At 39.5% G+C, this 15,830-nt stretch overlaps 1 protein-coding gene across 1 annotated transcript in view; it reads left to right on the top strand.

The window, feature by feature from the left end:
- The window catches only part of LOC108800086, a 65,782-nt gene that overhangs the window by 26,509 nt on the left and 23,443 nt on the right, over positions 1-15,830 (top strand). The window contains exon 3 of the mRNA XM_018572029.1: positions 11,002-11,052. Within this exon, the coding sequence (XP_018427531.1) occupies positions 11,002-11,052 (51 nt within the window). The remainder of the gene's footprint in view (positions 1-11,001; positions 11,053-15,830) is intronic.

The raw sequence follows: 15,830 nt of genomic DNA on the forward strand, positions 1-15,830 counted from the left end.
CTTAATCTTATCTTAATGGTACGCTAACAATTTATGCCAATCATTTTTTTCCCCTGCATGCGACGCAATGTAGTATTAAAAGGGGAATAGAGCTCTTCGTTCACGTTGAGCTTTATCATACCCCTAAGTTAGATAAAAGTTGCTTTCTAACATATTTTCCATCAGCAGACTTTGTTGATTATATTTTGCTGTAAATATATGGGTTGCGCAAATTACATAAACATTATAAACATTACATTGGGAAAAATTACAGGAAAATGTATTTTTTCGAATCTTGTTCTATATACCGTATTCCCAGTATAAACCAAGTAAATACAAATAAATGTATCCGATTGTGCTACCAAATAAAGCCCTATCTGTCCAGAAATAAATGGGGGATCAGTGGGTTAAGAGCTCATTTCCACCAAGTGCATCTTATAGTGCTCTGAAAAATGCATACATTTCAGAAAATCCATTCTTTTCTTTCTGTAGGGTCTGTTCCTTCCTGCGTGCAGGAGAAAAATCCTGCGTGCTGGATTTCGGTGCATTGACCTGTAGTTTATCATTCTCGTCACTTCTTCAAATATGACTTTTTAATGCAATGCACATGAATCCACATGATTTGGTGTGGGTGAAAATAAATAGATGCAGATCTTTTATCAACAGCTGTATCCGGGTACAAGAGCCACATTTTGTTACAGGGATCACTGGATTGTTCTTGTGCATGCAGAGTGAAAGTAGTATTCCTTTTTTCTGATTGTAGTTAGGAATCGGATGAAAAACAACACTTGTTATTTAATGGCAACCTTCAAAAAAGAAATGGTAATTTTTTGTATTTATGGAAATGGCAGTGTATTTATAGAAATACAGATCTGATCAAAATGTTTTTTTTTTTTTTAAATACTTGTGTTTTAAACGGGAAAAGCGAAACAGCACCACCCACCTTTATCATGGTATGCTACAAACCCTACAACATGTTGGTCTGTGTGCCCAAGGGTGACCTTGGCCTTTTAGGACCATACGAATGACCCTGGAGACTCACCTAAATAAAATACCACTTACTAGCTATGGTCTGAATGGGGAAGTTTCAGTGCACATGGCTGCTGATCTGAAATATACTCTTTGTACTGGCATGGGGAAGAGGGGGGGGAATGTACCCTTGGCCCCTAGCCCAGTCCACCCCCTGCAGTTACCTGTCTTAATATGAGTCAGTGTTCTCTTTTATGAAAGCTGTTCATTATATTGTATTTGACTATTCCCCCTGCAGCTCAATGTTGGTGCGGAAGAGGAAACAAATACTAATAAAAGCAGCTTCATCTTCTGGTAAATGATTTGTCATAGTTGTAGAGAATAATTGTGCAATTCTGTAAATTAAGCACAGAGATGTGTAATATTATTCTTCATTCCAAAGGGTGATAATTGGGAAATGATCATTTCAGTAACAGAGCAGTGTGATGTCACAACCCATTTGCAGACAAAAGGCCATAGAAATTATTAAAACCTGATTACAGGTATAGTGATATGTTTACACAAGATCTGTGTACAGCATGGATCATTTACGTTTAGTTTTGCTTGCTTCAGCGACAACAGAGCTTGTCAGGCAAGTCGGAGAAGCTGGTAATGCATGCAGTAACAAATTTGGTGGGGCAAACATCTGTAAGGCATGATTCAAATGTTTGTATGTAGAATCAGCAATTTAACAAATTATGATAACCTATTTGTCCCGCTGAAGTTTCAAGGTTCGAATCCCATTAAAAAGAGAACTTGTCATCTTGGTCTTCCATCCACATATTGATAGCTTTTTCTCAAAGTGTGAACCCGGATCTGATGCATGGCAGTGTAGCCTGAAGAAAAATGATGAGATCATGCCATCATTGGGTAAAATGTTGTGTTAAAATTTTAGGTTGGCTTTCTTTATGCTCTGTCAAATTCTGGGTACCTTTTTAAGAATATGGTACTTTGTTCGGGCACTTTGTGTAATAGGATGACAACCATTGGAAACTACTAAGTGACCATTTCAACACACATTACATAGGCATAGTCCACTGTTCAGGAAACCTTCTTGATGAAATGCCATCGCTGGGATGCATGCAGGTGAACAGTAAGTGGCTGCAAAGAGGCGGCGGGTGATCATCAGCTCTGAGAAGCAACACAAAAATTAAATAAAGGAAAAGAAAAGTATTTTATTTAGAAAAAAGCCAGTAAGCCCTGCTGTGATGTAGGGGGTCAGAGGAAGCCAGTAAGCCCTGCTATGATGTAGGGGGTCAGAGGAAGCCAGTAAGCCCTGCTATGATGTAGGGGGTCAGAGGAAGCCAGTAAGCCCTGCTATGATGTAGGGGGTCAGAGGAAGGCAGTAAGCTCTGTTGTGATGTAGTGGGTCAGAGGAAGCCAGTAAGCCCTGCTGTGATGTAGGGGGTCAGAGGAAGGCAGTAAGCCCTGTTGTGATGTAGTGGGTCAGAGGAAGCCAGTAAGCCCTGCTGTGATATAGGGGGTCAGAGGAAGGCAGTAAGCCCTGCTGTGATGTAGGGGGTTGGAAAAAGTCAGTAAGTCCTAAAGTGATGTTGGGGGTCAGGGGAAGTTAGTAAGCCCTGGGGTGATGTAGGGGGTCAGAGGAAGCCAGAAAGCCCTGCCGAGATGTAGGGGGTCAAATTAGCATGATCTCAAATTAGCATTTGTTAAAACTAATACGAATATTAAAAGAATTTAGACTCTTGGACCTTTTGTTTGGAACTCTCATTGGACTTTGGCCATGTGGACCACAACTCTAGGTTCTTTTTTTAAAAGGGTGTCCCATTGTGTGGGGAGCAGCTTTACTACAGCTTTTTTTTAACCAAAAATTTGAATCCAGTGTCTGGTTTTTAGTTGTTTGGAAGAGGCTTTCCAGGTCTGCAGTGCTAGAATGGAGAAGAGGTCGGAGAAATGGGCTACCAGTGACTAGACTATATGCTGTATTCTATTGCAGGGGATTAATGGATAAACCCTTTAGAGATCTGATGGGTCTCTTTAAGTTAAACTGAGTGTAAGTTGTCAGGGGAGCAGAGTTGTAATGTTTCCTGGATAGGTGTCCATTGACTGACTTTATTTGTCGCCCGGAGTTGCCGTTTAACAGTTTTTTTATATAGAGAACGAGAGCAGATTTATTGCTTAGTCATTCGTTGATGCCAAAATCAACTGTGCTGCACGGCATGACAATGAGCAGTGCCAGAATGTCAGGCTCTATAACAATGTACCAGTGGGTTATATGTGAGAAACCTTGAAAGGAATATGATGTTTTGTTCAAGGTAATGTCTGTTTATTACAATGCGGCAGAATAGCATAATTCAATCATAGGTTATTGTTTAATGTCAGCCAAGGAGACATCCGAGGTCATTCCATCTTTTACTTACTCAAGCACAAACAGTTTGTATAAATTCATTCATCAGCACATTTAAAGGGTCTGGCTGACATAACAAAAGACAAAAATAAACAACCTATCCCGTAACCGTTTAACTTTTTAATTGCCGTACTGCTGCCTCTTCCCTCTGCGTGAGCAGTGTCCTAGGAATATGTGGTCATCCTTACTGCCAGTGTGTTAAAAAAATGTGTATTTTTGACGCGCCAATAACCACAAAGTGTTTTGTGCGCAGTGTGAATGTGGCAGTCGTATGTATATCCAAAACTTTATTTTTTGGGTGGTGTAGGGCAGGGTTAAAATCTCTGTCAGGTTGTTATTGCTGGCTGGGTTCCCCTATGGAGATTACTCTTGGTGACCATTGTCGGGTTACGGGAATTTCAAAATTTTGGAGTTGTCACCAAAGGAGGAAGTGAGGTGACAACTCTCAAAATAGGGATTTTCCTTTCACTTCCTGTTGTATCTCCAGAAGAGAAAGTAAATGGAAACCTCCCCAATAAGGCAATACAACACAGGCAATACAAATTAAATTGATGGGTTTTAACCCTTCCTTACTCTAGGAAAAATAATGGGCATACATACACTTTAGATGTTAGAAACATATATTTGTTTGTAAACCTTGGTCCTGATTCGAATATTTAACTATATAGAAAGCAGCAGTGCTTCATAATGACTTTGATTTACTGCTTTTCTTGCCTTGCTGTAGATCTGTGGGTAAAGCTCAATTGTTTTCATTAACAAAATAATACTTTCTGGGCGGGTGGTCTTTTCTGATATTGATTTGCTCACAGCAGTGATATTAAATGCCCTGCATGTCTGACTTGTATGTGAAACATTTATTTTCACATAAACTATTCCATAACACAGAATGAGTTGCTTCTAAAATCCATTTTCCCTTTTAAATGGGAGGAGCATTTTTTTTGTATCCATCAGGGGTGCTGATGGTTGTAGCAAAAAATCAAAAGTGTTTTTAAAAGGCAATTCAGTGGAGAGAAGTGAGATGATTTAGTATATATAAATATAATTCACTTCTATAAGGACATGTTCTACTGAATTGGTAACAGCGATGAGCAGTTTGTCCTCCTCTTGATGCCAATCCACCCAATCTGGCCCTGCAGTCTCTTTTACAGAGATGTTTGCGTTCTGTTGGCCTGTGAAGTCAACTTGAGGTCCTTTGACAGTTTAAAGTGACCCTAAACTCAGGAATGAAATCCTAAAAAATAACTACCGGTATTAACAAAAATGTAACTTATTTGTGTATCCCTCGGCTGTAGATCCTCTCTGAATTCATGCTAACACTGTCCTTCCTTCTGGAGGGTGGCTGCTTTTGATCCCCATGTTACTTTTGTGTGTTGTAAAGTAGTCACCACTCCAAGCTCACTCCCATGATGGAGTATAATCTCATGGTTAGGTAGCTAATTTGTACCTGAAGTGATGGTCTTATCCTGGGAATGAGCTTGGAGTGGTGGCTACTTTACAACACACACAGGGACCACGGGGAATAAAAGTAGGCACCCTCCTGGATGAAGGACAGTGTCGGCACCAATTCAGAGATGACTTGAGGACCTGCAGCTGAGTGATACACAAAGTACAGTTTTGGTAATAGGTAAGGAACTTGGATGCATTTTTAAGCTTTAACTCCTGAGTTTGTCACTTTAATATTGTATTTAAAAGCCTATATGTTGGCCATCCAGGGGTAATTCCATTTTTTGGCAGGTTGAGGACACCTCTATGTTACAATACAAAGGTAGACATGCTTTGAGAAATTTGACTCCTACCTTATTCTTGTCGACTCTTGCCATCTTTCCTCGGGCTGAGCACCTGTAACATCACCCTTTAGTAATAACCACTAACCCATATTAATTCATTCTTGTTCCAGTGACAGTTTTTGACAAATGTAATGGCTATGTGGCTAGGCTTGCGGCTGCTTTCTGAGAAATATATCCTTTTGGAATTTTATTTTAATTCCCTTTATTTTCCTCTATATGTCCCAGCATGCTTATTTTCCTATGTGCTGTGCCAGCTAAATTAATTAGTTTGGCATAGGAAATAATATTTCTCACTCCAGTGATTAAATACAACTACCTGTTGTTTAAAGATTGTTATTTAATCTGGAGTATGTACAATTAATAGGAGGTTTTGAATATGGAAATGAAGAGAAGACGTGGTGTGCTTTTGAAGCAGTAAATTCCCAAGAGCTGGTTTTTAAATGCAAACTTTTGGCAATTAAAATGATGTTCTTAACGAAGGTTAATTGCATGTGTGGCCTAGAGGACGCATTGCTCATAATTTGACATCTGCATTTGATCCTACATGAATGTTAAAAGTTCCATTCAGGCTTTGTTTTGAGGGGAACAAACAGGTAAAGGGGCTGTTTCTGAGTCATTTAAGCTGCAGGGTCTGAGCTGTAATTTTGTCCTGCATCAGGATGAGATATAAATGTAGTTATTTTCATAGTAATAGTAAAATGGATTTGCTTGGTCCTTTTGTGATGATGATGGACTAGCTTTGCAAGGCTAACAAAGAGCAAGAAGCACAATTGTTCCACTATGTACATGGTAATCTTTGTCAGTAAGTCATTGTTAATGGTCTTATTGAATTAATGATTTCAGTAAAGCATTATTATAAGAGGAATGTATATTGAAGTGGCTTGAACAGGGCTGAATTTAGACATTATTCTAGACAAAAATGTCCTTTGTGTATGCTCCGCCTTTGCATCACGCTATTATCATAATGCAAAATACTAGCATGTGCTATTTAAAGCGTGTCTAAACTCTCAAACAAGTGTATTTTTATATTGTAGCTTTCCAGTCCTTAGTTGTTAAACTTGCATTTGATTTTTAGGCATTCATTTGCACATGGCAAACACAATCCCTGTCCCCCTGTGTCTATGGAGGAGCCATGGTTGTCACACAGGGTGGACTTTAAACATGTCTGCCTTTGTTTATCTCCATTGCATAGGGAGTGATGACATTCATAGTTTACACAACAAAGAAGATTATGTTTGCTTCCAGTTCATCTCACATGAAGTGACAATGATATAGCATTTCTGGCAAGATCAACAGGTATTTTCTATACTTGCTACAAATGTGCTTAGCCTGAAAAACAAAACAATTGCAACCACCGCATCTAAGGACTCGTAAGCTGCAATGTATTACATTTTTATTCTTAGGGTTATTTATACTTCAAGAAAGCATGCTTTCTGCTTTATAGGTAGATGCACTTACTAAAGGTACAAGCCAGCAAGCAAGGAAAAGAGAGATGTTTTCCTGTTTCTTAAACTATAGTGATTTTTCTCAACAGCCATTGTACTCAACAGTCGTTGTATAGACTTTTCCTACTTTTTTCTTGGTGAATTTAGCCACAAATGTTCAGATATGGCCAAGAGAGGGAAACTATTATTACAGATTGTACATCTCAAGGCACCTTTATCTTGGGAAATGTGTGTGGGACTGAAGTATGCTCTTTAAGAGGCTTACTCATAATGGGTTCAACGTGTTTCGGAGAACTACATCAGGTCTTACTAGATTTGAGCTACTATTGCAGTTTTTTTGTAATATGACAGGTGTCTGTTGTAAACTCAACCTGTATCAGTAATCTTAATGCAGAACAGCTCAATTAGTTATAACAATACACAAGCCAACTACCATGTCATGGTGCAGACGTAGTTCTCTGAAAGCATTCTGCTAATGTATTGAATAAACCTCATAAACTTCTTATAGTAATATATTACTCATTGTACTCATTTATACTAATGAGTACAATGTGTGCCTTGACCTTTTGGGGCTTTCTAAAGCACACAGTGGCTTAGTGTTTTAGTAATTAGCACCGCTTCCTTGCAACACTGGGGTCATCAGTTTGAATCCTAGCCAGGCCACTATTTGCATGTTCTCCCTGTTCTTCTTTGGGTTGCCTCCAGGTATCTGGTTTCTTCCACACATTTCAAAGACCTTCTGGTAGATTAACTGGCTTCTGTCTAAGTTGGCCCCACTATGTGTGCAACTGAAATAGGGACCTTAGATTGTAAGCTCCTCGAGGGTAGGTACTGACGTAAATGGATAGTATAAAGCACAGCTGCTCAAATTGTTGATGCTCTATAAATACCTATAATAAGTAAATACACTGGTCCGCCATAGGGAATAAGGCACTCACAGTCTTTAATTTTTTGTATCATTAAGATTTACAAAAATACTATTTTTTTGAGCAGGGGGGCTACAACAAGCTACCCTAGAACCAGAAGGTTATACAATTTTCCTTCATGCCTTTAGATTAACATCCAGTGATCCCATTTTTTTTCCCTCTCTCCTTAGTATTTATGACAAGATCTAAGAACATCCATAGCTATCTGAACATCAGATGTTTGAATACTTTTGAAGCTGCTCATACACACACAGATGCTCTTCTACCATGTAAACAATTTTCTTGAATTCTGGGAGTATGACAATAACTGAAAGAAAGAACACAGTCTTGTTTTTTTTTAATTCAATGCTAGGTGTCTAGAAAGATGCTAATATGAACCCTGTTGCAGCCTTCCATTCATTATCAGGGGAATACGTCTTCTATGCTTCTTTTTCTCATTGATCTACAAAATAATGGGCATGCAACTTGTGCACAGGAACCCACTGGTTTGCAATTGACATGCACAATTTTTTCAGCTCAGCGCATCACAATGCACAGTAATATATTACTGTGCAATACAGTGTGATGCAATGCATGTGCATTCCTATTGCGTTGGGGCCATTAAAAAGTAAAACACAATGCACTAGCACATGCATAGTGCATTGCTGCATGTTAATGCAGCACATAGGTTAGAATGGGCCCTTAAAGATCTGTATATATTACACTTTCATGTCCTCGTTAGAGGCTTTAGAATATATTATATGTTATAATTTTGGTTTAACGACAAAGTATGGAACGTTCGGATTAACTTTTTTAAAGAAGTTTCATATACTGTATACAATTTTACTTACCTTTTTGTTTTTCGTTGTTTTATAAATGTATACAATGAGGATTTTAAAATTTAGTAGGAATCTTTCTAACCATATTACATTTCTGTGCACCTATAACTGTTTTGTTTAGGTTTTTTTCTATGTATATTGGTTTGCTAAAGACTGATAATGTCCTTTTAATTTTCTTCAGTTTTATTTAGAAAATATAACCTTCACGGGTACATCTGTACTGTGTGGTTTATTGGTGATGAAAAAAGTGTGATAGCCTGCTCCAAAACCTAGAGTAAAATACATGAGCAGGGTTGTGGCAGCAAAAGGGTTAATAGGAAACTGACGTGAGAATAGAGCTGTCTATACACCTATAGATTATCTGCAGATTTTCTTTGGTCAGATGGAAAAAGTGCAACAGATTCCTCCATTGCTATCCAGTCTACCCTGCTGGCTCTCAAAACACCTGAACAATGCCTGCATCCAGTCAGATTGTTCAGGTATTTTGACAGCCAGCGTGGCCGACTGGCAAGATACTCAAGCTTGGCCCAGCAGGAGATTCCTCCATGCACACAGTGTAGCGTAGATGGAGGAATCTGTTGCACTTTTTCCCATCTGACCATAGAAAATCTGCAGATAATCCTAGATAATTAAGTCATTGGTTCTGCACTGCAAGCTTTTACATTTAGAAAGTAAGCACACATTGTATAATAACCCATGCAGCAGAAATTGGAAGATATCTATGATCCATGGATTGATTCACTAACTGGAAAATACAGGTGAACTTTGTGAATTATATTAATGACTGATGGATAAATATGAGAAATTGCATGTTTATTTGACTAAGCTCTGCTGCTTAACCAGTTGACATCCGCGGTGTTAAACCCCCTTCCCATCCAGGCCATTTTTCAGTATTCAGCGCTGCGGTACTTTGACTGACATTTATTCCGTCATGCAGCGCTGTACTGAAATTAATTTTATACCCTTTTTTGGGGACAGATAGAGCTTTCTTTTGGTGGTATTTATTCACCACTGAGTTGAGGACTTGGCTGTGCTCACTGCAGGGGTGCCTGGTTCACAAGAATGGCTGCACAGAATGTTGTTGCGGTGTTCTGTATGACCTGATAGTTTGAACATTTCTTTTTTAACTATCCAGGTCAGATTTTGAAAATCTAGAAAAGATCTGTCTGCTCCACAGTTGAAATGAACGAGGCACAGTTTTGTGACATGAAACGCTAAAGATGATTATACATTTGTCCCCAGCTGCATTTCCATCTGAAATGTTACAGTAAAGGAGATGCTAATGGTAAACCAATATGACCTAATCTCCCATAGCTGTGCGGTGAGCCACATCAATGTGAGTACAAGGCACCTCATCAATAATAAAGCAGTTTGTTTGTTTGGGTTGGTAATTGTGGGTCTGACAAATGGTGGTCACACACAGTCTGGTTCTGGCCCAATTCAAGCGTCACTTGAAACTGTTAGCCAGAAAATGCACTATGTAGGCCTTCCCTTCGGGGTTAAAGTCAAATGTTTCGTCAATGAAAGGGCCTTATCAAATTTAGAGATTTTCCACCCTCTTTCTGTCTATTTTCTACTGTATCATTTTCAGAATGTTCAGTAAATACTGACTGCTTTAATAAGAGATAAATCTATGTGTGGATGTAGAGAGAGACTGTGGTTGGTCTATATCATATGTCATTGTCACAGCCACAAAGAAGATTGGTGTGCCCTGTTGGTGCAGTGGTAACCATAAGAGCAGTCAGAGGCCTCATTGTCCACTATCTTTATATAGACATTTGTCCATTCATTGTAACATTGTAGATCAGATATTTTTAAAGCAAAATTCCAGCCTTATAAAAATACTTCATATTTTACCTCCAGCTAAAGTGTCACATAGCTCGAATTGAACTTTAATGGAAGCACTTAATAAGTTTATTCAGTCTTTCCTCCCATGTGCGGAGTGCTTCTTTCAAATGATACAAGCTGGAAAAATGGCTTCCTTCAGGATTGTGTAGCATCAGTGTCTGGCTTACAAAGGGTGCCTGCAGCATGAGTGCCTGGCTTACAAAGCGATGCCTGGCCTACAAACCCCGTCCTCCCTTTTTTAAAAGTGCCTACTCTCTGCAGAGTTCCAACATTCCCCCTGCTGAGTCAGAGCTCTCTAATCCGCAGTGAGTTTGAACTTTTAGCCATTGGCATCCATTAGACCTAACTCAGAAGGGGGCATGTCAGATCTCTGCAGAGACATTACTCTTTCCACACAGAAACCAATGGTCCTCTGGGCAGCATGCTGCCAAGGGACAGGCTATTCTACTCAGTTTTGTATGGTTATTTTTTCATAGGCTTTTGGGTACATTGCATGTTTAAAAGCAACAGTTTTTCAAGGCATGTAAGAAGTAACTTTGTCACTCAAAAAGGTTTGTTGGTTTATTTTGGCTTGTATCTCATTAATGAAATGTGAATATTACAAGTAGGTCTGCTTTGTAGGTATTCACAAGTATATATGTCTTACATTTTGACTAATAGGATCACTATAGCATGAGTCGATTGTTCAGCATTATCTTGGAGCACAATATGCCAGGTGATAATAAAGCTGAAGCAACTCATGCTCCTGTTATTTATTTTCTCTTCTGTCATCTTTACATAATCTTTTAACACATCTGATGATTTTCTGTTTTCTTTGTGTTTCAGAATGAGAAGACTCTGGGGCGCTCGGTCAGCCGTTCCAGTAATATTTCCAAGGTAAAGTTAACACTGCCGTATTTCAACACAAAATTTGGCAATAAAGTTTGGCTGTAATTGCAGGAGGGCAGATTGTGGTCAAATATGCGGTGAAATTTGTAAAATGTATTATTTGAAGATTTTAAGTCTAAATGCAGTCAATAGATGAGTGAAGAAGCGTCAGATTGTATTGCTGTTTCGCTATTGGAGAGTTTCCACTTACTTTTTGGGCCTCTGACCACACAAAAAGTTAGGGTGAAATCTCTCTAGTGGTGACGCAGTCAGCAATAAAAAAGCAGAGGTTCTACCCTTCCCCACTATACAAAAAAAATGTAAAAAATGATTTTCATTGTCTGTGTTGGACAATATTTCCCTTATGTCTTATCTTTGTGACCATAGTCGTGTATGAAGGAAGGGAAAATCTTAACGGGTCTCTGCAACAAACATCTGACGGAGGACTTTTAAATGACACTAAAAATGTGTTTCTCTTTTTATTTCATTTGCCTACAGTTTTCCTTCAGAGAAACGGTTGTCCAAGTTATTGAAGTAACCTAGAAGGAAAGCATTTCTTCTGCTAAATTGTTGCTATTTTCAGTCCTGTTCTCTTGCCAACCACACGCCATTATTGTGTGAGTGATGTCAACCTTCACCTACTGCAGTCACAACAATGTCCTTGACCAAATCTGTGTTTTAAGCAAAAAGTACCGGCTTTTTTTCCCCAGGAAATCTGAATGAATATGTAACACTTAATACATTTATAGGTTCACTTTATAATCAAGGATAACTAGAAGATAACTGAACGTTTTTCGGCATGCCTTAGCCAGGTCATTGAGACAAACATTATACTTAAACTAAACCTGCCATTAAAAAAAATGCATGGGCTACCATTGGTCATCTTTTTTTTTTTTTAAATGTTAGTTGCCTGGCCATTAGGCTTGTACACTGGCTTCAGTATTTTTGGAGTCAGCTGAAACAAGATATATACTGGTTTTAGGCACTGGAAGGTCAGCACAGAGATCCTGGGGCAGAAAGCAATAGCCTTACCAAAGGAACCCCTACAAAAACCCTCCCTGTATACCTAAAGGAGAATTATGGGGTGAGTGAAAAACACTCATCCACATAATTAAATCCGACTTGTGAAGCTGTCACAGGTTGGCTCTATTGATCGGGAAGTCAGCGAACACATACCACCGATCGCTGACATCCCGATCCTCTTCCTGCAGAGAGCTGTCAGTCACCTCTCCCTGCAGATATCCCCCCCTCCCCTCTCCGTTTCTCTAGCGCTGACTGGAGGAACAGACAGGGGAGTGGGCGGGCACAGTTGGCTCTGCTTCCCGAGAGGCAGAGCCAGCTGTCAATCAGCCAGGAGGGTGGATCTCAACAGTATTGTCATGATCCATCTCCATGCGGCTCTGCGCTCCTAAGCATATAGCGGGCAATAGCCTGCTATATACTGAGTTTTGGGTCACCAGAGGACATTAGTATATGTCCACCTGTAACCCTGAAGAGAACTATAGCCAAGAAGGGTGAGTCCATCCATCCCTTTTTCTATTTAGAGTTCATTTACAGTGACAGGTTCTATTTACAGTGACAGGTTCTCTTGCTAACCTCCATATGCCACCCCCTGCTACCCCACTGCTCCCATTTGCCATTGAACATACTTGGTGCTTCTAGTTTTGGAGAAGCATGTGACCAACTCCGTTTTCTTTATACAATGCTGAGGCCTGAGCAGCCAGTTGCCACATTTATATGAGGGAGAGAAGTAGGATATTAACCCAGTGTAAGCTTTTAAAGTTGTCCAACACAGAGCTTATACAGGGATTAGACCCATGGCTTCAACAAGGATATGACGTGGCGGGGGAACATAACGGAGGTGAGTTTCAACGGATGGGGGGGTTATGGGCTTGCAAGAAAACTTTGCACGTTGCTGTCAATATGCAAAGTGGCAGATTATCTTTAACGAATGATTTGCAGCTTTATTGAATCCACAACTCCTGTTACAGCTGTGGTATGGGGATGATGCAAAAGTTAAATCCTCCAGAGCACAAAGGGCAGGAAATGCCAGATAGACAGCGTCTGGGTCAATGTTGGCGTGGCCAGTTCCCCCTGTGCTGGAGGATATAAACACTGTGCTGATACCTTCTCTTTATGCTTGTTCCAAGCCAGTCACTAACTAGGTAGTGATGATTGCCTTGGAACCTGCACCTGACAGGCTCACTTTAAATCAGAACAGTGGCTGCTGGGCTCATCTTCACTTTCTTGCTCCAGTTTTAGGAAATCATTCCAGTAGTATTTCACGTGTAAAATAGTGATAAAAATCTATATATTTTAATATATATTTTGTATGTATTTCATTGCCAGCCTGCAGTCATGCATTGTGAACTTGAATGTCTTCAAGGACACAGTCACGACTTCTACAGCCCTCTTGCTTGTTTGGAATTGTGTGACACAGCTCTTCAGTTTATATATTTCCAGTATATCTGCCATAAATTATCAGCATAAATGGACAGTAATAGCCGGTCAGCCACATACATGACTAAACAAATACAGAGTTTGAGTTAACTGGTACAGGGCCACATTGTTCTGAAGGCAATTAAGTGTGTCCTTTTCCTCTGTGGAGCAATTAAACCTCAGCATCTCATTAGAGCTTACACACAATACAGCACCATGGGAATGGCAAGCAATGACACAAAGGATGAAAACATTTTGGCTGAAAAGATTGGCGGTACAGTACAAAGTGTTGCAGTGTATGTACTTCCAAGAGTAATGCATCTCTTGGTAGAATGAGCACTGTGATCATACTACAGGGCCATATCTGGGGTGCCAGCAAATTTAGTTAAAGGCAAATTCTTAATAATGCACTGTTCTTCTTGAAAGAAAAAAGTGCATTTATTATTATTTTTTTCATTGGAGCCAGTAAAGCATTGCAAACATGATCAATGGATCACGGATGCAATGTTTTGGCTCCTGCACTCTTTCCCACGTTCATGTCTGTACCTTGGTACAGACGTTCAGCAACATGGACAGGAAGAAGATTGAATGGACTACATGTGGGGTGATGTCACCACACCTGTATTCCGTTGAGCCGTACAAGACCTTCTGCCGTGGTAGCTGATAGGACTTAGTTTCTCCATTCATTGATCCTGCCCTCAACCCCCTGGGGGTGGGGTGGGTGAGATGTGACCATAAATATGGGTGTAACCTGAAACGTGGTCAGAACAGTAAACAGCATGTACTGACATTCAAATTCGAAATCCAGTACAACTTTCTAGTTGTAAAAAGTTATCACTTTAGTGTAAGGAGTATTATAAAAATTACAATAGATATTGTAAACGTCTATATTTTATTAGTGAAGGACTAAATAGGACAAGTGTCCTTTTGTGTGTTTGTAGTTTACAGGAATGCTACAAGAAATCTAAGGCCTGATCTATGCTTGGCCGTACACAAAATACATCCTGTGATGACTCTGGGGCCATGTGTCTTGTGAATAGTCAATCATAGTCGGAGGACGATGAGGGAGACACAACTCCAGCACTATGCTCTATGATACACGCAGCGGTGATGTACAAAATTCTTTCAACATTTTCTATGAAATAAGACATTAACATACTGCATGGCAGCGGTAAACACTTCTCTAAAACTCTGACTAGGATGGTGCCGAACTAGTTCATACAAGACTTTTTCTGTTTTGGTTTTGGACAGAATTGGGAAAGGTTAGAACCCCTATCAGGATTTGATTGCTGTTTTGTAAGCATTACAGATTTTAGTTTTTACTTCCTCACCAAGATAGGAATAAACAAAATCACTCAAAGGGGTGTACATATGATGATAAAACATTTGTGAGATATAGAGCAGTGTTAATTTAGTCTACTAAAATGTTTCGTCATACTTTGTCTTCTGCATGTTTTCACCTATGAAAACTAAATAAAAAAACTAAGTTAATAGGAGGAAAACTATGACGAAAATACATTGCAGTTTTCTCTGCTGGAGATTTAGTCAACAAAACTAAAACAATTCAGATGACTAAAAATACGCATGTTATTTTTAGGCTAGGTTCACACCTAGGCGACTCCTCATCGTACAGCAGGAGTCGCCAAGGTGTGACCTGATCAACCTGTGGGTGCCATTATTTTCTAATGGGACCCCAGTCGCGCCGGGCAGATCGCACGGTATTCCGCCCGTGCATTGTGCAGTACCACACGACACCTTAGTCACATTTTAGTCATCTGAATTGTTTTAGTTTTAGTTTGGTTTTGTCTACTAAATCTCCAGTAGAGACAATTGCAATGTATTTATATCATAGTTTTCCTCCAATTAACTTCGATTTATTTAGTTTTCATCAGTGAAAACATGCAGATAACAAAAACTATGAGAAAACATTTTAGTTGACTAAATTAACACTGATATCGAGAACACAAAAGTCATAAGGTACTAGCACTAAACTTTATGAAGGACCCAACACATCACAAGTAGCCAGGTTTGTTGAGTTGAAATTTAAAAAACAAAATGAAAGGAAATGCATATTTATGTCCCATGCTTCTCATCTCAATCTAGTGGCCATAACCTATCACTGCCATTTTTCCCTCTCCACATACATGCATTGATTCCTTTCCCAGCTTAACAGTGTTGTTTCCTTGACCACCAATAGCCTTTCCATATGATGTGTGCAGGGAAAAGGCTTGTATTTATGGGTGGGCCTCCCTACATCAATAGGAACTCTCATAGGGCACCTTACTGATCTCTTCACCCAGCAGCTGCCCCTGTAGATGTTGGAGTAATTGATGCCATATCTTGCTACA

This window comes from Nanorana parkeri, unplaced genomic scaffold (assembly GCF_000935625.1).
Source record: "Nanorana parkeri isolate BGI_ZX_2015 unplaced genomic scaffold, ASM93562v1 scaffold1905, whole genome shotgun sequence".
Lineage (NCBI taxonomy): Eukaryota > Metazoa > Chordata > Amphibia > Anura > Dicroglossidae > Nanorana > Nanorana parkeri.